This window comes from Schistocerca cancellata, chromosome 9 (assembly GCF_023864275.1).
Source record: "Schistocerca cancellata isolate TAMUIC-IGC-003103 chromosome 9, iqSchCanc2.1, whole genome shotgun sequence".
In the NCBI taxonomy this organism is placed as follows: Eukaryota; Metazoa; Arthropoda; class Insecta; order Orthoptera; family Acrididae; genus Schistocerca; species Schistocerca cancellata.
In genome coordinates this window covers 64,482,098-64,508,745 of record NC_064634.1, presented here as the reverse complement: position 1 = coordinate 64,508,745, position 26,648 = coordinate 64,482,098, and the positions used below count along the sequence as shown (strand labels likewise).

At 42.3% G+C, this 26,648-nt stretch overlaps 1 protein-coding gene across 3 annotated transcripts in view; it reads right to left on the bottom strand.

Moving 5' to 3' along the window:
• The window catches only part of LOC126100304 (RNA-binding protein 26), a 248,156-nt gene that overhangs the window by 209,139 nt on the left and 12,369 nt on the right, over positions 1-26,648 (bottom strand). For all 3 annotated transcript variants that reach the window (XM_049910913.1, XM_049910914.1, XM_049910912.1), the window contains exon 3: positions 4,549-4,727. In XM_049910913.1, the coding sequence (XP_049766870.1) occupies positions 4,549-4,727 (179 nt within the window). The remainder of the gene's footprint in view (positions 1-4,548; positions 4,728-26,648) is intronic.

The window sequence follows — 26,648 nt, the reverse complement described above, 5'->3', positions numbered from 1 at the left end:
AGTAATATTAAAACTATATGGAATATTGTCAAACGGGAGACGGGGCAGCCTGACAGTGAAAAGCATACCATATCAATAAAGCTAAATGATGATGATGTGAGTGATAATTCACAAGTTGCAAGTATTTTTAACAATCACTTTCTGAATGTAGCAGCAAAAATAGTGTTAAAGGGTTCAGTTGGAAAAAAAAGGTCATTTCCCAGGACTTTAGGCCTTTAAAAATAGCACCTACATCCTCCACTGAAATTAAGGGAATTAGAAACATACTGGAAAACAAGAGCTCATGTGGTGTCGATGGAGTCTCTAACAGAATTGTGAAGTGTTGTTCTAACTTAATAAGTGGAGTCCTTAGCGATATATGCAATGCTTCGCTGGCACAGGGAATTTTTCTAGACAGATTGAAATACGCAATTGTCAAACCTCTTCATAAAAAAGGAGACAAGAGTGACTTAAATAATTATAGACCAATCTCATTGCTGACTTCATTTTCTAAAATATTCGAAAAAGTTATGTACTCAAGAGTAGTCTCACATTTAAGTGAAAATAATTTACTCAGCATGTCACAGTTCGGGTTCCGGAAGGGTTACTCGACTGAGAATGATATCTACACATTTACCCATCAAACAGTACAAGCCCTAAGTAACAAATTATCGTCAGTTGGTATTTTTTGTGATCTCTCCAAGGCATTTGACTGTGTGGATCACATCACACTCTTAGAAAACCTCAGGTTTTATGGAATTGAAGGCTACACACAGCTGGTTTGAATCATACTTAATGAACAGAAAGCAAAAAGTTGTGCTGAACAGCACAAATAATATTGGGAGGGTGGTAAAGTCTATTGAATGGGGAGTTATCACAAAGGGAGTCCAACAGGGTTCAATTTTAGGTCCTCTGCTGTTCCTTATTCATGTGAATGCCCTCCCACTTAACGTTCAAGCAAGCAAGTACTTTTTCCATATGACACAAGTATTATAATAAATCCCATTCCAGAAAAAGCAGCTGAAGATATTGTTAAGGATGTCTTTCAAAGAATTATTAAGTGGTTCTCAGAAAATGGACTCTCCCTTCTTAATTTTGAAAAAACTCACTATATCCAGTTCTGTACACCGAATAGAATCATACCGACAATTGATGTAGCATATGAACAGGGCTCAGTTAACAGGGTAGATTTCTTCAAATTTTTGGGTGTTCACATTGATGACAACTTGAACTAGAAGAAGCATATTACTGAGCTTGCTCAAACAGGAGTACATTATTCAGCAACAAAAATCTTAGTTCATTTGCTCAACAACATAAAGTGTCTGGCAGGTAGCAGATCAAGTTTTAAATCTACCTTAAAATAATTTCTTTTGTACAACTCCTCCTACTCCATGGACGAGTTTCTGTTTCAGAAATGGTTTAAAAAATTTGTACCTCTAAATGTAGTTGCATGTGTAGAACTAAAAATTTCAGTAATATTAATATTAGCACTATTCATGTATGTATATATATCTTGTAATCTGACTTGTTCCACATCATATCGTTAAAATAATCAGGAAAATTATCTACGGAACATGACATAACTAAAACTAAAGTAGGCATATAGTAAAGACTGTCCTTCCTAAAAACTGCATCAACATAATGTTTCTTTTATTATTGTTGTTGTTGTTGCTGCTGTTGTTGTTGGAGGTAGGTGAAATGCTATGCAGGCAGCGGAACTGTATAGGGAGCGATATCCTGACAAGAACCAACCTTCCCGACAGATGTTTTCTCATCTTGTTGTGACGCTTCAGAAAATGGGAACTTTCAACCCACGACAATTCAATTGTTGCAGCACCAGCACAGATGAAGCTGCTAATGTTACTGTTCTCACTTCTGTTGCTATGAATCCACATGTGAGCACACAACAGCTTTAACATGAGATTAGCATTCCTAAAACCAGTGTACATCGTATTCTTATACATCACTGGTTCCACCCTTACCATGTACATCTACATCAATCAGCAAATCCTCGTCAACCCGAACTACTACTCCAATGTTCTATTTACCAATGAATGTTCCTTCTCGAATAAAGGACAGGTAGATACAAGAACATGCATTATTTGTCCAACGACAACCCACAATGGTTTACACAAGAGGAACATCAGTGTCAATGGAGAGTTAACGTCTGGTGTGGGATGCTTGGTACTACAATTATTGGCCCTTGTTTCATCAATGGTAGTCTAAACGGCACAGCGTATGCCAACTTCCTCAGACGAATTCCTCCTTCACTTCTGGATGAAGTGCCACTAAGAACCAGAATGCTTATGTGGTATCAACACGATGGATGTCCAGCACATAATGCCTTATGTGAATGCATGTTCTGAACCGAAGGTATCTTGCCAGATGGATTGGTCGAGGAGGAACAGTAACTTGCCCTGCTAGGTCTCCCGATTTAAATCCTCGGGACTTTTTCTTTGGGAATGCATTAAAGACGTTGTCTATCACGATATTCCAACAACTCCACAGGATATTGCAGGAACATATCGTGCTTGCTTGTAATTTTCTTCAGAAAGCAACAATGGAAGCAGTAAATAATTCTTTCATTCAACGAGTGCACTAGTGTATCGGTGTCCAGGGTCACCACTTTGAGCACCTTTGAATGTTCCACTCCTGGGCAATGGTACAGGAGAGTCAAAGTCAATTTTGTGTTATTACATGGTTTTCATTTGTTTTCTGAAAACTCCAGCAAGTGGACGAGATCGTGATTCTGGGCTCAAAGTCAATGCTGCGTTATGCAATTAATAACATTGGGTTTCAATGAATGGTACACTGTGATACATTTTTGAACAGGTCTTTAGGAGAGGAAATGAATTACTGAATAAAAAATACAGGGTGCCATTTAAAAAGGTCATACCACTGTTCATACCTTTGTAAAAAACAAAACTACAACGAAGGCAATCTTGCTGATTGATGTCCCCCTGATGGCTAAAAAACATTTGCTAGAAACCTCTTGTAATTTGCATCTGGACAAACAGTTATTTAGGGTTGTCAAGATAAATGCATTACAATAATAAAATATTATTTCTGTAATACTCTGTGTTATTTACTTCCCCATATCCTAACTACTATATAATAATTTAGAATCCTTTAAATCTATACCCAGCTAAGTGTCAATGACAGGTACATATGAGGATCAATGACTGTTATTCATGCAAATCTTGCATCTCAAAGACTGGTGCTACTGACTTGTTTTAGAATTTTAGATGAAAAGTTACTCAGGGTACCTAATAAAACTCTGACGAAGTTCTAGATTAAAAGATAATGTTTTTAAGCGACGGACTGACAACCTAATAGACAATACATAACTCTCCTCGCAACACTGTCAGAGACTGATGAGGGTACCTTATTGTTTTGTTTTGAAATGATAAATCCACATTACTCAATTTAAGGAAGGAGATGTCTCAGGTAACAGTAAAATCAAAATTTACATCACAGCAATTGTCATTCCTATTCAAAGCAATACATCCCAGCAACAGAGAAGATGCAGTTTCAATATATTTTTAGAGAGATTGTAATCGGACAAGAGATGTGTACTCTTGAAAGAAAATATTGTAAAATTTTATTTTAAAACACACATGTTGTTTCACATGACACTGGCCAGAGCCTCAGAATGTGTAAAGTAATGCACCTTGCACAACATGCACTGTCATTAATTAGCAATATTTTTATTTTTCTTAGGTTTCAGGCAACACAAGAATGTCTCTTAATACGCAGTATTTGAGGCTGATACCCCAGCTGTGGCCGTGCATTCAGATAGCACTGCACCACCTCAGTAGCAGCCAGTGGTGGCAGGTGTTTACATCGCTAAAGTGTCCGCGTAGCCCAGCCAGTTTGGAAAAGCAGTGCCAGATTCCTTCCTGCCTTTCCGGACTAGTCTGGCAAACTCTGTCCTGCCACATGGTTACATTCTCACGTCGATAACTTTTTCCCCTCCTGAATAACCCTACACTAACTTCTCACTGGCACAGTGAGTTTAAAGCTTATTGTACGGAGGCGGTTTCACATTTTGAAAAAATGTGGGAATGAGCAATCAAATTTATGAACAAGTGAAACATTGTATATGATTAACTTTCAATAATCTACCAGTTTCTTCTCATCAGACACTGACATCTTTTTTCTATACATTGTCTTTTGGAAGGTTCCATGCTTAAATCAATGAAGTTAATCAATACAAATGCATTCTGCAGAACAATTACACAACATTTTCATTTCTGTAAGGTACAGCATTATTCAAATGACACTTTTAAGGTGTAAAATACAGGTCAAAATCTGACAGTTTGGTCATGGTGGGATTCACATCTGTTGATATTTTCAAGAAAGGAAAATGTCGATACACACTCTGGAATAAGTTTTGGAAGCTGGCATTAAAAGCTTAACATCACCCAGGTTTTTCACTTGCGTTTAATTCATATACTGACAATGGACAAAGACAGAAGTAGATACAGACAATTTGAGATTAAATACCATGCTACTGGTAATAATACTCCACAAATTATTCCTTATTGTAAATATGCTGTATAGTTTTACCTGATGATTGGTAATTGGCTGAGACTCCTGCACTGCACACAGCTGCATTGGCTGATGCGTTTGTACTGTAGCAGGTGTTTCTTGAGGTACAGCTGGACTGACGACAGCAGAGCGGCCTTGCAAGCTGTACGCCTGTGTTTCCAACGTCTTGAATAGCAAGTCGACAAAATTTTTTGTCTCTGTGGAAATATAAAATGTGTTCTGACAGTTGCAAGGTAAATGCAAAGTTACAGATTATAATTATGTTTTCAGAATGCACAGAACAAGCACTGAGTAACAAGGGAACTGCAGCTACTCGTCATCACCAGCTCTGTCCAAATTCCACATCATGTGAAGGTATCGGTAATAAATGAAAGTGAAAGGAGTGAGAGCTCCAGATGTTCAAGCTTTTAGAAAAAATAGCATTTTTGGCATGTGCCAGGCAAGGCGTAAGTTTCTTGTGTTAGTGCAGTTTTCAGGCAGCGGTTGCCACAGTAGAAAGATTACAGAATGGTAATCCGGGGGTTGTGAGGTCAAGCCCTCGTGCGGCTACTTTTTGTTGTCAGTTTTAATGTTACTTCCACTGAAAATAAACCAAAATAATGATCAATGTATTATGTTTATTAATATTTTCATAAGAGGCATGAAAAGGGAAGACAAAGGAAATTCTGAGTTTGCAAATAAAATTCCAGGAAGAGATCGTATTGGGTACACGAGAACTTCATAATATAGAATTAGATACTTTTATTATTTTACATATGATAATTTACACTTGCTGGGTCAACAGTCATCGTAAAAATGTGAAGTAATAATTTTCTCAGCGTCTTGCACACTTTATAAATGCCTAATTTTTGGAATTAAATGATTGTTTTGAATTTTCTATAAAAAAAATTAAAAAAAAACTTGGCTTACATTAATAAAAAATTTTTCATTCCACAGTTTGGCAGCAAACACATTCATCATTTTGCCAAATGTTAAGGAAGATATCTGGTGATGTACAATGGGATGTATTTTGATGCAGTCTTCTCCAATTTCAAAATGATACTAATGGAATACGAAAGCCTGAATGCTGTAGTTACAATCCCTTCTTGAAATGTTAACTGCAGAGTCCTCATGGACACTGTATGTACAATCCATTCTTGCAAATTTATTGGCAATCCCAAATTTTCCTTTGCCTTTCCTCTTCATGCCTTTAATGAAAATAATAATACATACAATATATTCAGCATTATTTCAATTTATTTGCACTATATGTGACATAAAATTGAAATAAAAGGAAAGAATTAAAATTATGCACAAAGACTCTACTCCACAACCCTCGAACTACCATGCTGTGAACCTTCCACTGAGGGAACTGCTGCCTGGAAACTAACATAAGTGGCTCATGCCTCACCCAACTCACACCAGAAGTGTTTTGTTTTGTTTTGTTTTCTCCTGAAATGTTTGGCCACCTGCAGGTCCCACTTCTCCCACTTCCAGTTCTGGTCAAGCCTGGTATATGCAATACCAAGGGCATTTGAAAAGTTTTGCACAGTCATCTCTAATTTTTTTAATTTTTTGCCGGAGGTGAATGAAATTTTTTGTGATCAAACTTGGAACATTTAGCTATAAGCTGGCATATAAAAGTATTTTCTTTTATTTACAGCTGAGCCATAATAGACCGTGAAGTAGATGTCAAGTTTTGACAACGGTCAGTGATGGAGTTCCTCTACAAGGCCGGCTATGACTCTGCCACATCGATTCACAAGAAGTTGCTCCCTATTTATTAGGAGGACACAGTGGATCGCAGCAGTATCCAGTGGTGGTTGCAGCAGTTTAAAGGTGGAGATTTCTCTCGACTGGATAATCCACGATGCGGTAGACCATCGACAGCAGTGAGTGACGTGCCAAAATGACAGATGTGTCATTGGACAAGCTGTGGCGTGCCATCAAGACCCACAGACCACAGCTTCAGGGTCAGCTCATCACACTACACCATGACAATGCCAAACCCCATACAGCCCTTATAATGCAGGAGAAAATCAGGAAAATGGTTTGGAAAATTTTTCCTCATCCTCCCTACAGTCTGGACTTGGCTCCATCTGATTTTAAACTCTTTGGTCGTCTGAAGACCCACCTGCATGGTAAAACATTTGATAATGAGAAAGACATTTCCTGTGTCAAGAGATAGTGTAAAAGTCAATCCCAAGAATTTTACCAAAGTACATTTACATCTTGGAAAGAACGTTGGGCAAGATGTGTCACAGCTGATGGAGGCTACATTGAGTAGGCTCAAAGTACAGCTAAGTGTTCCAAGAAGGTTCACAAAAAATTTCATTCTCCTCCTGCAAAAAATAAAACAATTAGAGACGATTGTGCAAAACTTTTTGAGCGTCCTTTGTACCATAAATTTGGACAAAATCAGTGATGACAAGTCGGCCCAGTCCCCTCGTCAGAGAAATATTAACAAACTAATGAAATAATATGGAAGTAGACATCCTGATTCATGTTCACAGTAATGAGTGGTTCTATGTCATACTACAAAAAATACTTCCACATCATCATCTTTGGCTTGAATTACAACCTCCACACACTGCAGATTAACAGCTCATTGGACGTTTGTGTATCATTCGGAGAGAGGCAGAATTCTGGTGGACCACATGAGAGGACTCTAGTTGAATACTGTCCAGTTTCTGTCATTAAGATCACTGAAGGTGGGTGGCTTAATGTGTCACTGTGCCCAATGGTCTCCTACATGGTACGCAACTCCAAATGCCCATTCCATGCTGTTTCCTTTTCAACGCTTGATTGGGACCTGCATTCAATAACAGCATGCCTGTCCAGTTTTAAATTGATTGTCACTGACAATTCAAACTCATTTCCACTTCCTATTGGTTAGAATCCTTGCACAATCCATGTTCCTACTCAATATAATGAAAAGGAAAGTTGCTTCTCACCATATAGCGGAGATGCTGAGTCACAGATAGGCACAACAAAAAAACTGTCACAAATAAGTCTTTCAGTCATTAAGGCCTTCATCAACAACACACACACACACACACACACACACACACACACACACACACACGCACACACACGCACGTGCAACTCACAAACACGACTGCAGTCTCAAGCAACTGAAACCACACTGCGAGTAGCAGCACCAGTGCACGATGGGAGTGGCGACTGGGTTGGGGTAAGGAAGAGGCTGAGGTGGGGAGGGGGAGGGGGAGGGGTAGTACGGTGGGGGCAGTGGACAGTAAAGTGCAGCAGGTTAGACGGTGGGCAGGGGAGGAGATGGAGAGGGGGTTGCCGAAGTAGCAGAAAAGGAAAGAAAGAAAAAGACTGGTCGTGATGGTGGAATAAGGGCTGTGTAGTGCTGGAATGGGAACAGGCAAGGGGCTGGATGGGTGAGGACAGTGACTAACTAAGTTTGAGGCCAGGAGAGTTACAAAAACATAGGATGTACTGCAGGGAAAGTTCCCACCTGCATAATTCACAAATGCTGGTGTTGGTGGGAAGGGTCCATATGGCACACGCTATGAAGCAGTCATTGAAATGAAGGATGTCGTGTTCGGCAATGTGTTCAGCAACAGGGTGGTCCATTCGTTTCTTGGCCACAGTTTATTGGTGGCAATTCAAGTGGATAGACAACTTGTTGGTTGTCATGCCCACGTAGAATGCAGCACAGTGGTTGCAGCTTAACTTGCAAATCATGACTGGTTTCACAGGTTGGTTGGTTTAAGAGGGGGGGAAAGGGACCAAAGGGCGAGGTCATTGGTCCCTTGTTCCTACTAGAACAAGAACAAGTACCCAAGGGCAAGAAGAAAACAAAGAAGGTGTACGGCACAATAACAGGAGAAAGGTAGAACCAGAAGAATGACAGAAGGACAACAAACACTACAAGGGGCAAAAACAGGACAAGAAAACCACAGACACACCCAAGAAACAGGGAGAAGAGACTAAAAACAAGAAAACAGATTACCATGGCTGTCTGACCATGAGAATAAAAAAGGAGAAGCCAGCCACTCTGCAACACATTAAAACCTCCACCCTAAAAGCCCCAGGGTGGAGGACACAGAGGGGCAAAGGACGCGCTAAAACTCAGATCATATGATAAAACCCACCCTAACGAATAAAACATAAAACTAAAGCTGCTGTTGAGGCATTGTCACTCAACATCGAAGGTAGGATACTGGGAAAGTTAAAAGTCCGCCGCAGAGTGGCTAAAAGTGGGCACTCCAGCAAGAGGTGGACAACTGTCATTTGGGAGCCACAGCGACACTGAGGTGGGTCCTCGCAACAGAGGAGATAACCATGTGTGAGCCACATATGGCCAATGTGGAGCCAACAAAGGACAACCAATTCCCTGCGAGAAGCCCACAGGAAAGACTTCCACACATTTACAGTCTCCTTAATGACACGCAGTTTTTTGTGCATACTGTTAAGCCACTCCATCTCCCAAATTCGAAAAACCTCGCGGCGTAAGACAGAACGCAAGTCTATTTCAGAGATATCCATCGCCAGGAGCAGTTTCTGTGCAGCCCGTTTGGCCAGCCTGTAAGCAGGTTTGTTGCCTAGGATTCCAACGTGTCCTGGGGTCCACACAAAAACCACTGAATGACTAAACTGTTCCAGGGTAGAGACAGACTCCTCGATGTTCGCTACCAAAGGATGGCGAGGGTAGCACGGGTTGACAGCTTGTAAGCTGCTCAGGGAGTCAGAACAGAGAAGAAACGACTCACCAGAACAGGAACGGATGTACTGAAGTGCAAGAGATATGGCCACAAGCTCTGCAGTGAATACACTGCAGCTAGCAGGCAAGGAATGCTGTTCAATATGGCCTCTGTGGACGTAGGCGAAGCCAACATTACCATCAGCCATTGAGCTGTCGGAGTAAACAACTTCAGAGCCCCGGGACATGTTAAGAATCTAGAGGAAGTAACGATAACCCCGAGACACGCTGTTTCCTGGACTAAGGTGTCCAACAAGGCAGAATCCATATGTATCTTGAAAACTAAGTGTTTCAAAAATTCCTGAAGGAAATGGGGCATGCAGCCATAGAAGCACCGTGTGAAAGAGTAAGGAGGATCCAGTTCTCCAGCCGGTGTTGTATGCTTTCTCCAAATCGAAAAATATGGCTACAGTCTGGTATTTCCACAGAAAACCATTCATGACATTCTTGACAAAGTGACGAGATGGTCAACCCCAGAAGTTGTGCTCGAAATCCACACTGTGCAGTGATCAGTAGACTGTGAGACTTGAGCGACCATACCAACTGGGCATAAATCATATGTTTCATCACCTTGCAAACACAGGTGGTGCGAGAAATGGAGCGTTAAGTATAAGAAAGGTGTTGTCCTTTCAAGGCTTAGGTATGGGTATGACAGTGGTTTCACGCCAGTGTCTGGGAAAAGTGCCCACTTCCCAGATGCAATTGTACATGTGAAGGAAAAAGTACTTGCCCACAAGGGAGAGGTTCTGCAACATCTGAATGTAAACATTGTCTGGCCCTGGGGTGGAAGATCAGGATGAAGTGAGAGCATGACCTAGGTCCCTCATAGTAAAGGCGGCATTGCACCACTCATTGAGAAGACAAAGGTATCGCCCAAGCTCCACTCGTTTCCGATGTAGAAAGGCAGAGTGATAATGGGTGAAGCTCCTCAAAGTCTCCGCAAAATAAAGGCCCAAAGTGTTGAGTATAGCAATAGGATTCACTATGACATGATCTTCTATGATCAGGCCAGAAATTGGGGGATGGACCTTAGTCCCAGAGATCACGTTGACTTACATGATGGAAGAGGGGGAGTGGAACTGTTAAAAGAATTAGTAAATGAAACAGAGCTAGCTTTCTTGCTATCCCAAAATATGCGATGACACTGTGCACCCAACTGTTTATAACGAATGCAGTTTTCCATTGTAGGGTGACGCATGTGAATTGTCGCGCACATGCCTCAGTCCACCAAGGGACCAGGACACAGCACGGTAAAGACAAAGTGCGACGAAATGGAACGTTCTGCGGCGGTATGAATGATGGGGTATGGGGAGGGGGATCAGAGCAGACTGGAAAGTAATGCAAGAGCTCAAAGAGGACACAATTTTGTTTCCCAGTGACAGAACAAGTGGATATTGCAATTCCAAGAGCAGCTGTAAGTCCTCTTTGTTGGATCGAAGGCTGCAAATGTTCCATTGAAGGAGAGTAATGACAAGGATAAGGGAGGAGAAAAAATGAAGGGGTGTCACCTCCACCACTGCCGAGTGCTAGCCTTTAAAGACCGACTGCTACATGGTGCAGAGGCTGGAGGATCCTGCTCCATGAGATCCACAGAGGCATCAGCATTCTCCCTCTGTCGGTCCGCAGAGTCCCGGGCAGAAAAATGGTTGGCGGTGCTCACGGTGACAAGGAGGTCAGCCAGGTGAGGGTATCATGTGGCAACACTGTCGAAGAGGATCTCTGAGTCAGTGAAGAAGGAGACCATTTACCTTTGTTCAGTTTCTTGGAGCCTTTCCAGTTGGCAGAGGAAGATTCAGATGTTTGTTGGCTGGAGGGACGTAAGAAGTCTTTGTGGGAGTATGGGGATGCTACCATGACACTGGGCAATTTTACAACCACTGCTCTAAATTTAAGGACGCATTTGTGCATGGCCATGTGATTCATGAAGCGAGATGTAGCGAGAACAGTACTGTAACTGCTGGATTGTAGAATGCAAGGTTTTCGACCAACCAACAACTTGCGAGCGACCAGGTAAGGCACATTTTCTTTTACCTGGGTGGCCTGCTCATCGAGTTACACGGGACAATCTCAGGAGGAGGCTGTATGGTTGCCATTGCAATTGATGCAGCAGTGAAAAGGAGGCAGACAATCGCCTTCATGAGCATCCCTACCACAGGTTAAAATTTGGCTGGGTGTTGACAGCTCATTCGAATGTGGTTGTAACAATTACACTGGTAGCAACGGTTCAGGTTTGGAATGACTGGTTACACTGTGATAACTACATAGCCTACTTTGATATTTGACTGAAGCACCACTCTGTCAAAAGTGAGAAAAAGAGGATGTGTGGGCACTAAGGATGTATCTACCTTTTTCATTATCCGATGGGCTACAATGACACCTCGATCAGAGAGGTACGTTTGGATCTCTGCCTCTGTCAAACTATTGGGCAGCCTAGTGTAAATTACTTCATGGGATGAATTCAGTATTCGACGAGTCCCGACACAAACGGAATAGCTGTTGAGGAGCAAAGCTGCAAGCAGTTGATGTGCTTGAGAATCAGAACTAGTCTCCAAAATAAAGTGCCATTGCCTAAACGAGAGCAGAATTTCATAGGGCTGGCAACTGCATCAATACCATTATGAATAATGGATTTACTGTAGCAAAGGACTGACCATCTTCAGTACATCAAACCACGAGGAACCGTGGTGCAGCTGAGAGGGTCTTTGAATCACGGGCTCCATTCCGTTTATGTTTAGTTGACGCTGACTATGAAGAGGACCTGTCGACCTGGGACTGGGAATTACATGTTACCCAGTCACCTGTTACACTTCAGATGCATGGGTCGGCCTTCTGGAGTGCACAGTGAGGAAGAAGAAAAAGAGGAACCTGAAGCACCAAAGCTGAGGAAGGATAGGAGAAGGGGGACAATGAAAGAAAACACGAACAAAAAACAGTGGAGAGATTGTTCTGATGTCGACTACTGAAAATGTAGAATGCATTCCCAGAAACATCCCAGGCATGTTCCCCAAGGTACGGGAAAAAGAATAGCAAGAGCATAGACATGCAGCACAGAAGGAAAAAGATACTGCAAAGACTGGGGCTTCAACCTAGCCACGCACAATCCTGCCGAAGAGTGGTGAGCCCCCTGGGGAGACCAGCCCATGTAAAAACAGCCCACACCATTGAAGAGCCATCACGAACTCACACAGTGCCTCGTTGAGAACTTGGGTCCGTGGCTTCATGGAGTCTGCTCCACACTATCTCTACCATTAGCTCTTACCAACTGAAATCGGGACTCATCTGAGCAGGCTACGGCTTTCCAGTTCTCTACGGTCCAACTGAAATGGTCATCAGTGCATGAGAGGTGCCACAGTTGATATCATGCTGTTAGCAAAGCCACTCACTTTGTTCGTCTGCTGCCATAGCCCACTAACACCACATTTTGCTGCACTGTCCTAAAGTATACATCCCATACCGATTTCTGCAGTTATTTCAAGCAAAATGTTGCTTTTCTTTCAGCACTGGCAACTCTATGCAAATGTCATTGCTCTCGGTCATTAAATGAAGGCTGTCAGCCACTGTGTTGTCCATGGTGAGAGGTACTGTCTGACATTTGGTATTCTCGGCACTTTCTTGACATTGTGGATTGCAGAATATTGTAGTCATTAACAATTTCCAAAATGAAATGTCCCATGCTTTTAGCTCGAACTACCATTCCACATTCGAAGCCTCTTAATTCCTGTCGTGCGGCCATAACTATGTTGAAACCTTTCTACCTGAGTACAAATGACAGCTCTGTCAATGTACTGTCCTTTTGTACATTGCGCACATGATATTACCGCCATCTGTATATGTGCATTCCACTATCCCATGCCTTTTGTCACCTCAGTTTAAGTACTATGGCTATCACATGCCAAGATGTTGCATTAAGTGTTCGAGCTCTGGCAAGAAATTGCTTTGTTCCTGGAAATGGCGAGGGGGGACAGGATAAAGATTTACAACCCAAAATAACAGATAATCCTCCGTCAACCTGACCTGGTACGGATCCCACACTGATGAGCAATACTCAAGTATAGGTCGAACGAGTGTTTTGTAAGCCACCTCCTTTGTTGATGGAACACATTTTCTAAGGGCTCTCCCAATGAATCTCAACCTGGTACCCGCCTTACCAACAATTAATTTTATATGATCATTCCACTTCCGCACGCACACTCCCAGATATTTTACACAAGTAACTGCTACCAGTGTTTGTTCCGCTATCGTATAATCATACAATAAAGGATCCTTCTTTCTATGTATTCGCAATACATTACATTTGTCTATGTTAAGGGTCAGTAGCCACTCCCTGCACCAAGTGCCTATCCGCTGCAGATCTTCCTGCATTTCGCTGCAATTTTCTAATGCTGCAACTTCTCTGTATACTACAGCATCATCCCTGAAAAGCCGCATGGAACTTCCAACACTATCTACTAGGTCATTTATTTATATATTGTGAAAAGCAATGGTCCCATAACACTCCCCTGTGGCACGCCAGAGGTTACTTTAACGTCTGTAGACGTCTCTCCATTGATAACAACACGCTGTGTTCTGTTTGCTAAAAACTCTTCAATCCAGCCACACAGCTGGTCTCATATTCCATAGGCTCTTACTTTGTTTATCAGGCGACAGTGCGGAATTGTATCGAACGCCTTCCAGAAGTCAAGGAAAATAGCATCTACCTGGGAGCCTGTATCTAATATTTTCTGGGTCTCATGAACAAATAAAGCGAGTTGGGTCTCACACGATCGCTGTTTCTGGAATCCATGTTGATTCCTACAGAGTAGATTCTGGGTTTCCAGAAACGCCATGATACGCGAGCAAAAAACATGTTCTAAAATTCTACAACAGATCGACGTCAGAGATATAGGTCTATAGTTTTGCGCATCTGCTCGACGACCCTTCTTGAACACTGGGACAACCTGTGCTCTTTTCCAATCATTTGGAACCTTCCGTTCCTCTAGAGACTTGCGGTACACGGCTGTTGGAAGGGGAGCAAGTTCTTTCGCGTACTTTGTGTAGAATCGAATTGGTATCCCGTCAAGTCCAGTGGACTTTCCTCTGTTGAGTGATTTCAGTTGCTTTTCTATTCCTTGGACACTTATTTCGATGTCAGCCATTTTTTCGTTTGTGCGAGGATTTAGAGGAGGAACTGCAGTGCAGTCTTCCTGTGTGAAACAGCTTTGGAAAAAGGTGTTCAGTACTTCAGCTTAATGCGTGTCATCCTCTGTTACAATGCCATCATCATCATCCCGGAGTGTCTGGATATGCTGTTTCAACCCACTTACTGATTTAACGTAAGACCAGAACTTCCTAGGATTTTCTGTCAAGTCGGTATATAGAATTTTACTTTCGAATTCATTGAACGCTTCATGCATAGCCCTCCTTAGGCTAACTTTGACATCGTTTAGCTTCTGTTTGTCTGAGAGGTTTTGGCTGCATTTAAACCTATAGTGAAGCTTTCTTTGCTTTTGCAGTAGTTTCCTAACTTTGTTGTTGAACCACGGTGGGTTTTTCCCGTCCCTCACAGTTTTACTCGGCACGTACCTGTCTAAAACGCATTTTACGATTGCCTTGAACTTTTTCCATAAACACTCAACATTGTCACTGTCGCAACAGACATTTTCGTTTTGATCTGTTAGGTAGTCTGAAATCTGCCCTCTATTACTCTTGCTAAACAGATAAACTTCCTCCCTTTTTTAATATTCCTATTTACTTCCATATTGAGGGATGCTGCAACAGCCTTATGATCACTGATTCCCTGTTCTGCACTTACAGAGTCGAAAAGTTCGGGTCTGTTTGTTATCAGTAGGTCCAAGATGTTATCTCCATGAGTCGGTTCTCTGTTTAATTGCTCAAGGTAATTTTCAGATAGTGCACTCAGTATAATGTCACTCGATGCTGTGCCCCTACCACCCGTCCTAAACATCTGAGTGTCCCAGTCTATATCCGGTAAATTGAAATCTCCACCTAAGACTATAATATGTGGAGGAAATTTATGTGAAATGTATTCCAGATTTTCTCTCAGTTGTTCTGCCACTAATGCTGCTGAGTCAGGAGGTCGGTAAAAGGAGCCAATTATTAACCTAGCTCGGTTGTTGAGTGTAACCTCCACCCATAATAATTCACAGGAACTATCCACTTGTACTTCACTACAGGATAAACTACTACTAACAGCGACAAACACGCCACTTCCGGTTGCATGCAATCTATCCTTTCTAAACACTGTCTGTGCCTTTGTAAAAATTTCGACAGAATTTATCTCTAGCTTCAGCCAGCTTTCCGTACCTATAACGATTTCAGCTTCGGTGCTTTCTGTCAGTGCTTGAAGTTCCGGTACTTTACCAATTCAGCTTCGACAGTTTACAATTACAATACCGATTGCTGCTTGGTCCCCGCATGTCCTGACTTTGCCCCCCACCCTTTCTGTACTTGCTCGAGGCCATCTAACCTAAAAAACCGCCCAGTCCATGCCACACAATCCCTGCTACACATGTAGCCGCCTGCTGCGTGTAATGGACTCCTGACCTATCCAGCGGAACCTGAAACCCCACCACTCTATGGCACAAGTCGAGGAATCTGCAGCCCACAAGGTCACAGAACCGTCTCAGCCTCTGATTCAGACCCTCCATTCGGCTCTGTACCAAATGTCCGCAGTCAGTCCTGTCGACGATGCTGCAGATGGTGAGCTCTGCTTTCATCCTGCTAGCGAGACTGGGAGTTTTCACCGAATGAGATAGCCGCTGGAAGCCAGAGAGGATTTCCTCCGAACCATAGTGACACACATCATTGGTGCTGACATGAGCGACCACCTGCAGATGGGTGCACCCTGTACCCTTCATGGCATCCGGAAGGACCCATTCCACATCTGGAATGAATCCCCCCGGTATGCACACGGAGAGCACATTGGTTTTCTTCCCCTCTCTTGCTGCCATATCTGTAAGGGGCTCCATTACGCGCCTGATGTTGGAGCTTCCAACTACCCGTAAGCCCAACCTCTGCGACCGCCCGGATCTTGCAGACTGAGGGGCAACCTCTGGAACAGGACAAGCAGCCGTGTCCGGCCGAAGATCAGTATCAGTCGGAGGCAGAGCCTGAAACCGGTTCGTCAGACAAACTGGAGAGGCCTTCCGTTCAGCCCTCCGGAATGTCTTTCGCCCCCTGCCACACCTCGAGACGACCTCCCACTCTACCACTGGTGAGGGGTCGGCCTCAATGTGGGCAGTATCCCGAGCAGCCACAGCAGTAGTCTGATCGGGGGATGCGTGGGACGAGCTGGCTGTCCCCGACAAACCTGCCTGAAGCTGGGAGCGAAGGGATGCCAACTCAGCCCGCATCCGAACTGTGGTTTTAGCTTATCCAAAGATATTCAGTGATCTGCCTTGTGGACCTGAAGAGAACATGAAGCTGAACATCTACAGAAGATAATTTCTTTCAGTTCTTCACGAATATCTTCATTCAGAAAGCATCTGCACCAATGGTTCCTAACCTTTCCAAGACAATTGCTCCTGAAAGAGATCATATAGAAAACAATACAGTTTACTCTCTAACTAAAGGTTATATTGGATAAAATGCACATTCCTGTTTTTAAGATTAGAGGAAAATACATTATATAGTAAATAAATGTGTTACATAATTTTGTAGGCGTTACCTTAAACCAAGAAATAGTTATAGTCAGTGAGTTGGTTGGTGTTGCTTATTTCTAACAACATTTTTTATATTCTGTTTAGTCTTGGCATATGTACATTGTAAATTGTTTTACAAGTGCAGTCAGTTCCTCACTTTTGTTCTCATTGCCACCTTAACTGCGGCTCCACTTCTGCTCTTAACAGTTGTGGCAGTTGGAATCAGTGTTCTTAATGCTTTTTATGATAATAATGAATACTTGTCACCAATCTTTCTCCAAAATGTTGCTAGTTCTGCTTTAGAGAAATATATTTTCAGTGTGTTTGCTTCACTAGTCCGAGAAATTCTGCTTTGGCTTGACCTTCACTATCGGAAAATATTGCTTCATTCACTGAAAACTGTCCTAAAACTCGGGCATTTAATTGTTGATTCTGCAGATCAGGAATAATTTGTGTCATGTGTGAACAATCATTTTGCATTGTTGATGTTGAGCATCACTATCAGTTCTGGGAACATTGGAGTGTTTTGAACTTCAGCTCTTTGTTGATAAAGCTACAATCTGTGAAGAAAGCTGCCAAATTTATCTTGTGCTGTCAAAACATTCACCATATTTTCTTGCAAGCTGAAGTTAAGCATAATTATTTCTACAAAGAAATCGGCAAGATGTGTCACTTGTACCTCCTGAGGAGATCACGAATGTAAAATTAGAGAGATTCGAGCGTGCACGGAGGCTTTCCGGCAGTCATTCTTCCTGCGAACCATACGCGACTGGAACAGGAAAGGGAGGTAATGACAGTGGCACGTAAAGTGCCCTCCGCCACACGCCGTTGGGTGGCTTGCGGATTATAAATGTAGATGTAGATGTAGAAGAGCCCCAGGAAATGATTTGCTCAAGTAAGCTAGTGGAGGAAGCTTCAACTTTGTTTTCCTTCAATTCCAGTAAAATGCCAGCAGATACTCTAGCTCTGGGTTGGTCCACATAAAATCTAGCTCCAGATCACCAAACAGAACCATGTGGCATGGACGACTAGGTACCTGCCAAAATGTTATTTCACAACTAACTAGACACAGACAGTGCATGACTCTCAGTGGCTTTCGCCAGAAATTTGCAAATGGGACTTGCAGAATGACTCCAAGCTTTTGAAGCTAAAGTGAAATGGATCTAATGAGCTTCATACCAACAGTGCTGCAGATCCATACACCACACATTTTTAATATAGGTGGGATTATCTAGGGGAATTATAGAATTGTAAATAAACTGTATTATCACATTTACAGGAAGTAACACCAAGAAATCAGAGGGTGTCAAGTTCTCACCCAGTCAACCTTGCATTGGGTTATGTCTGTAAAAATGTTAGTTCTCCTACAATACAAAAACCGAGAAGAGATGTTTCTCTACCAATGCTCATATTTGATTATCTAGGTGAAGTATGGTGTGTGTGCTTAGTTTAGCATCTACAGAAGTATACAATGTGGGTATTTTCGATAAACTGAAAGCCACAGTTTCATGACTAATCAGAAGCCTGCAAAATGACTCCCTGGAACAGGTGCTCAAGTTTTCACTGTTGATGTGGCACTGTAATGTAGACGAGTCACCTATGTGCAGCAACAGAAAAACCATGGAGGTTCACCACAGGCACAATGCTACCGACATCAACTGCAAAATCGGTGACACGTATGATCGACTCCCAAGTAACTCCTTTCTCTCACGTATAACAGTCACTCACGAATGTTCTGACTCAAGCTGTCAGATGTGAAAAGGTCTGAATAAAAGTTGGTAAGCAACCTCTAAGAATTCCCTCTTCCAAAGTACAGAAAAGACGTGCCAGTGACATGTACTGTCATACATTTCCCGTAAGTTGATTAATACAGCGATTAAATTTGGCTGTGGAAGAATTCATAAATTTTGGGAAATTCTGAGCAGATAAGATGTTCGTCACAGAACAGAATTCATTGCAAGCCGCACAGAAAGCCAAATCTAATATCCTTCCGACAAGAGGGATCAGCACATTTGTCAGTTTGCGTACTTTTGTGCAGTTCAAACATTACATTTGAGAGACAGATTGGTCCGCGGCAGTCCAGAACATGGGATACTTTGGCAGTTTTTCAGCTTGGATAGTGATACTTACCTGCCACCGGAAGAAAAATTTCCCCCCCTTTCCATATGCAATGAAAGACCTCATGAATGATTATTTTTTACTGACCCTGCCGAGATGTTTCAGCATTCAGTCGCACATTTTGTCAGGGCCCAGCAACATTTCACAGCACAGTGACAAAGAATAATGAAGTTCCCATTCGCCAAACAGAACACCGTACGGCTCCTGGTGCCCAGTGGCTATCTCTTTTACGGAATGAGAATGAGGGGTGGTAATTATCAGACACAGCCTCCCTGGCAAACAGTGGTGATAAGTACTGACAGGGGGGTAAGCAATAGTGCCACTGCCAATAAGGACATCGGAAACAGTCACAGAAATGTGCCTGACTTTTGTGGAGAAATTTAGCCCATACTAGTAAAGACAGTGCACGAACTCTCACTGACAACACCTATTCCTCTCACCATTCCTTGTTTTCTTCCTAAATAAAAAATGAAGCTTACAATAATCTTAAGTGTAGTGAGATTAGCTATGGACCTGCCTGTGTGCTTTCACAGCTGCAGTGAAATCTTCCGAGTACCACAGCCAAAGTTCCTGCCAGGGATTCTCTCTTCTCTGGCATGTACAATCATTTCCATTTTTTGAGACAGGATTGCTTGCATTTGGGAGAAATGTCAGTACTGCTGATAAGGCACATCCAAAAGTACATCCACTATACTAGCTTTTGGAGCTAATAGTTCCTTCATTGGAGAGGAGAGAGGGACAGATTGGAGGAGATTAAAAAAGAAGGCCTGGTCACTCAGATCCCAGGATAGAGCGCTGTCTAAGATCATCTTCACAACAAATCGGACCTTCTCACCCTGGGGTTCAAGTGACGTGCCATTCTTTTTTAACGTCCCCCGATCTCCTCCTCCTCCTCCTCCTCCTCCTCCTCCTCCCGGCAGTCCCAACATTTCTCCTAAGTAACAACCAGCAACTCTGCCTCATAATTTTTCATTTTTCTCAAGATAACAAGCATAAGTCAATGATTTAATAATGAAAAGAGTATTTATTCCTGTCATCTCAACAAAACATTATCACTGAATATAGAATCACCAACCAAAAACCATATAAAAGTAAGATGTTAAAGTCTGTAGGGTCTTCTTGCCCTAAAGATAAAGTTAAGCCTTTTAACTACAAGTTAAATTCAAAAATTTATCAAAATACAGTTGATTTCTCATCAAGCCATTCATTCCAGCCACTAACTTAGAGACTAATGATTATGCTACCTGAGCTGTGCATGGCTCATGTTCCTGCCATCATGTATTTTACACCCCATTTTTAATGTACTTCCACCTCACTACGTTAATTTAAATTACTACTGCCACTGAGTTGCTGCTTTGTCTGACCGTGAGCAGCATGTATCAATATATCCCCTCTCGTAGTATCTTTGCTCGAGTGCTATTACTTCCTGGTAGTTGCCTGTCATAAGCGAGTTCGGGTCTGCCAGTCAGTTGGAACGTGTCTGGAGCACAGTCCGGATCTGCCAGTCGGGGAGTTGCAATGCGGCACTAGTGCAGTCAGATTGGAGCAGTGAGGTCTGCGTCGCGCACGCGGGGTTGCTGTGGACCAGGGAAGATATCTCTGCACGGTGCAGTTGGTTGCATCCGCTGGTGGTCCCTACGCAGTGTTGGAGCGTATGTGGAACTGTCTGATTGCAATGAGCTTCATGGCTCACTGACCCAGGACATCAAAGTTGAGTGGTGTTTTAAGTACCCAAGCCACGTCCATTTATGTTGTGTGGTTTGTTTCAGTGGTTTGCTGTTGGAGAGGTTTTCCTGTGAGCAACACCGAGTGTTTGTATTGCTGAAATTTAGCTGCCATGCGGTGGAATTAACTATATTGGCTGACTAAGACTGAAGTGCACCCGCGGAATTTTCTGCCTTGTGGTCGTTAGTGTTCCGGTTACCTGCCCTGGCCACTAATGTAATTTCAGGCAGTGTCCTTTCTTCACCTGTTGCCGCTGTCTGACCCCAACCTTATTTGGCCCTTCCCACAATCCTAATCACCTGTTCTGCCCAGCCACTTTAGCTAGCTTTTCACAAGTCACCTTTGCATGGTTTCTTTTAATACTAACCACTGTTTCTTGCACAATATCATAGATTCCCTTCTATTCGTCAACGTCAAATACTATTTTGGTGGCAAAACCTGGCCAATTATCTTTTCCAAGTGATAGAAACATCAGGTTTTCTGTTGCATAGTTTTCTGTTGCATAGTTCAGAACACAAAAATAATGGGAAAACAATTGCTGTCACACAATCGCAATCGATTTGGGTACCAACCAGAATACAGAAGTAAGGGTCAGGCTACAAGCTGTGAGGTAGATGTACAGTATGTGCCACAAGCTGTGTCGATATGAGTTGGTGCTCCAATATCGAGTAGGCATAAAATGAACTCCGTAATTCATTTTTGCTTCTACTCAGTCTAGAAGAGACTTATTTGTACTATTCTACAGTGGATCATAAACATGAAAGTCGTCCAGCAGTAAGAAGGGTGGAGAAACTAATCCACGAGATTCATCACATATTGCGACTAATATCCATGTCAGGTGGAATACAGACATCGCACACAGTTATCCTGTCAAGAATCTGAATGGAGACTGGAACTGCTCCTGGTGCACTGTTTAGAGACCATTGCTCACTGAAGATAACGGTCTTGCTGTGCTGGTACTGTGAACGGCTGAAAGCAAGGGGAAACCACAACCGTAATTTTTCCCAAGGGCATGCAGCTTTACTGTATGGTTAAATGATGATGGCGTCCTCTTGGGTAAAATATTCCGGAGGTAAAATAGTCCCCCATTCGGATATCCGGGCGGGGACTACTCGAGAGGACGTCGTTATCAGGAGAAAGAAAACTGGTGTTCTACGGATCGGAACGTGGAATGTCAGATCCCTTAATCGGGCAGGTAGGTTAGAAAATTTAGAAAGGGAAATGGATAGGTTTAAGTTAGATATAGTGGGAATTAGTGAAGTTCGGTGGCAGGAGGAACAAGACTTTTGGTCAGGCGAATACAGGGTTATAAATACAAAATCAAATAGGGGTAACGCAGGAGTACGTTTCAATAATAAATAAAAAAGTAGGATTGGGGGTAAGCTACAAACAGCATAGTGAACGCATTATTGTGGCCAAGATAGACACGAAGAACACGCCTACTACAGTGGTACAAGTTTATATGTCAACTAGCTCTGCAGATGACGAAGTAATTGAAGAAATGTATGATGAGATAAAAGAAATTATTCAGTTAGTGAAGGGAGGCGAAAATTTAATAGTCATGGGTGACTGGAATTCGAGCGTAGGAAAAGGGAGAGAAGGAAATGTAGTAGGTGAATATGGGCTGGGGGGAAGAAATGAAAGAGGAAGCCGCCTGGTAGAACGTTGCACAGAGCATAACTTAATCATAGCTAACACTTGGTTCAAGAATCGTGAAATAAGGTTGTATACATGGAAGAACCCTGGAGAAACTAAAAGGTTTCAGATAGATTATATAATAGTAAGACAGAGATTTAGGAACCAGGTTTTAAATTTTAAGACATTTCCAGGGACAGATGTGGACTCTGACCACAATCTATTGGTTATGATCTGTAGATTAAAACTGAAGAAACTGCAAAAAGGTGGAAATTTAAGAAGATGGGACCTGGATAAACTGAAGGAACCAGAGGTTGTACAGAGTCTCAGGGAGAGCATAAGGGAACAATTGACAGGAACGGCGGAAAGAAATACAGTAGAAGAAGAATGGGTAGCTTTGAGGGATGAAGTAGTGAAGGCAGCAGAGGATAAAGTAGGTAAAAAGATGAGGGCTACTAGAAATCCTTGGGTAATAGAAGAAATATTGAACTTAATTGATGAAAGAAGAAAATATAAAAATGCAGTAAATGAAGCAGGCAAAAAGGAATACAAACGTCTCAAAAATGAGATCGACAGAAAGTGCAAAATGGCTAAGCAGGGATGGCTAGAGGACAAATGTAAGGATGTAGAGGCTTATCTCACTAGGGGTAAGATAGATACTGCCTACAGGAAAATCAAAGAGACCTTTGGAGAAAAGAGAACAACTTGTATGAATATCAAGAGCTCAGATGGAAACCCAGTTCTAAGCAAAGAAGGGAAAGCAGAAAGGAGGAACGAGTATACAGAGGGTCTATACAAGGGTGATATATTTGAGGACAATATTATGGAAATGGAGGAGGATGTAGATGAAGATGAAATGGGAGATACGATACTGCGCGAAGAGTTTGACAGAGCACTGAAAGACCTGAGTCGAAACAAGGCCCCGGCTGTAGACAACATTCCATTAGAACTACTGACAGCCTTGGGAGAGCCAGTCCTGACAAAACTCTACCATCTGGTGAGCAAGATATATGAGACAGGCGAAATTCCCTCAGACTTCAAGAAGAATATAATAATTCCAATCCCAAAGAAAGCAGGTGTTGACAGATGCGAAAATTATCAAACTATCAGTTTAATAATTCACGGCTGCAAAATACTAACGCAAATTCTTTACAGACGAATGGAAAAACTAGTAGAAACCGACCTCGGGGAAGATCAGTTTGGATTCCGTAGAAATATTGGAACACGTGAGGCAATACTGACCCTACGACTTATCTTAGAACAGGGCTTAACAACTGGCCGGTTTTGAGCGCGAGTACTCGCGTCTGCACAGGCACGTGCTCGCGAGCAGCTGCAAGGTCGTGGAGTAGGGACGGAGGGGTGGGAGGGAGGGGAAATGCGCGCGCACATTTGAATATAGCCGCAGCGTGCCTATTGAATTCGCACTGACTGTGTAACGTTTAAAGTACTACGATCAGCTCTAACAGTCGCTTCGCTGGTTAAGAATCATGTTAAGTCGCCGTTGTGTAACCCCAACCATGCTTTTGCAGTTCAACCCCCATTGCGAGGAATTGTATATGTTTACAGAAAAAGAGGGTGTTGCAAAATGTTCAGTATGTCACAAAACGCTGAATTCTTTTAGGAAATTTAATTTGCAGCGACATTATATGTCACACCATGCAAAAGACTACGGAAGTGGAAAATGTGATTGACCAGATCATGCACAGGAAGTTATTAAACTTAAAAGGAAGCTATCCGAAGAAGATCTGGATGACGAAGAAAAATCAACTGAGGCAGAGTGGGTTGCAAAATTGCTTTGCTTTTGGCAAAATCCCTGCGCCCCTTCACTGATGGCGATTTAATAAAAGAATGTTTGGTAGTTGCAGCAGAACATTTGTGTCCATCTCAAGTTGAACAGTTTCGGATTGTGCCATTATCTAACATGACCATTATGCGTTGCATACAGGACATGGCAGACGACGTCCAGAGCCAGCTTGCAAATATCTGTAAAGATTTTATGGCATATCCCCTAGATCTGGACGGAAGTGTTGATGTCACTGGAACAGTGCAGCTTGCCATATTTATTAATGAGATCTTCAGGTGAGGGAGGAGCTCGTCGATGTAGTAGCCATGAAGAACACTACAACTGGAGGTGATATTTTAAGTAGTGTTGAAGAAAGTGTTGAAAATATGGGATTGTCGTGGAATTCTTTAGTTTCAGTGTCTACAGACGGTGCACCAGCGATGACAGGGAAAAAAAATCAGGTTTTGTTGCACTGTTGAAGGAGAAAATGCAAAAACTGACCATGCCGAATGAAATAAGGGGCGTTCACTGTGTGATCCACCAGGGAAACTTATGTGCAAAGAGTATCACTCTAAAAAATGTGATGAGTAGTGTTGTTCGTACAACCAATTATATAAGGAAGCATGGGCTACAACACAGGCTATTTAAAAGCTTTCTTGAGGATGTAGAAAGCCAGTATGGTAGCCTGCCTTATTACAGCGATGTCCGCTGGCTTAGTCGTGGCGAAGTATTAAATCGATTTTTTTGCCTATTAGATGAGATAAATATGTTCATGGAAATAATTAACGTGTGTTCCTGAAAAAGAGCCTTCGTGGAAATGTGATCTCGCGTTCTTAGCAGATTTAACTAGCCGTCTGAATGCTTTGAATATTTCACTACAAGGTAAAGATCTGCTAATTACTCATTTCATAGATCGAATACGAGCTTTTAAAATGAAACTGACACTTTGGATGAGTCAGCTGGAAACAGGAAATCTAGCTCATTTTCCTAAATTATCATCCATGCAAGGATGTTTACAAAGACTGTGAACGTTATTCACATAGTTTAGTTGCCATTAAGGAAGAATTTGATCAAATCTTTCAAGATTTGACAGCACTAGAGAGTCATTTTTATCTGTTCTCCTCTCCATATTCAGCGAATATTGAAGAGATTCGTCCTGAGCTGCAACTATAAATTATTGACCTGCAGTGTGACAGAGAATACAGAGACAACTTTCAGAACAAGAAAAACATTTTGGAATTCTACAGACACTTCCCTCAGGATAGATTTCCTCGCTTGCACAAACTGGCGGCTACAATAATATCAAAGTTTGGTTCCACGTATGTTTGTGAACAACTGTTCTCTGCAATGAAATTTAACAAGACGCGCCTGAGAAACGCATTGTTTGATCGAAATTTAAACTGCACGCTGCGCTTACAATGCACTAGAACAATTACTCCGAACATAGACGCAATTGTAAAGGGGAAAAAGTACAAGATAACCGAGAATCCAACACTTCAGTGACACCTTTTATTGTGTAACAGTTCACAAATTAATACGAATGTAGAGGCAGACAACACTAAGCTAATAAAATTATGTGGCACGTGTACATTCTCCTTTATTTGTTTCATTTGTCACAGTAATAATTCGTGAGTGATATCCCTGCAGGTGGCCGCAGATTTACATTGACTGGCGGCAGCTGTTGTGTGCCTCATGTGACTCTGCCCACTCTCCGCTCTGGTCTGGTAGTGGAGGTAGCGTGCTCGCGCTGCTCCATGCTCACAACTTGCTCCGCGAGCACGTATGTTGTGAAGCCCTGTCTTTAGAAGCTAGATTAAGGAAAGGCAAACCTATGTTTCTAGCATTTGTAGACTTAGAGAAAGATTTTGACAATGTTGATTGGAATACTCTCTTTCAAATTCTGAAGTTGGCAGGGTTAAAATAAAGGGAGTGAAAGGCTATTTACAATTTGTACAGAAACCAGATGGCAGTTATAAGAGTCGAGGGACACGAAAGGGAAGCAGTGGTTGGGAAGGGAGTGAGACAGGGTTGTATCATCTCCCCGGTGTTATTGAATCTGTATATTGAGCAAGCAGTGAAGGAAACAAAAGAAAAATTTGGAGTAGGTATTAAAATCCATGGAGAAGAATTAAAAACTTTGAGGTTCACCGATGACATTGTAATTCTGTCAGAGACAGCAACGGACTTGGAAGAGCAGTTGAACGGAATGGATAGTGTCTTGAAGGGAGGATATAAGATGAACATCAACAAAAGCAAAACGAGGATAATGGAATGTAGTCTAATTAAGTCGGGTGATGCTGAAGGAATTAGATTAGGAGATGAAACACTTAAAGTAGTAAAGGAGTTTTGCTATTTGGGGAGCAAAATACCTGATGATGGTCAAAGTAGAGAGGATATAAAATGTAGACTGGCAATGGCAAGGAAGGCATTTCTGAAGAAGAGAAATTTGTTAACATCGAGTATAGATTTAACTGTCAGGAAGTCGTTTCTGAAAGTATTTGTATGG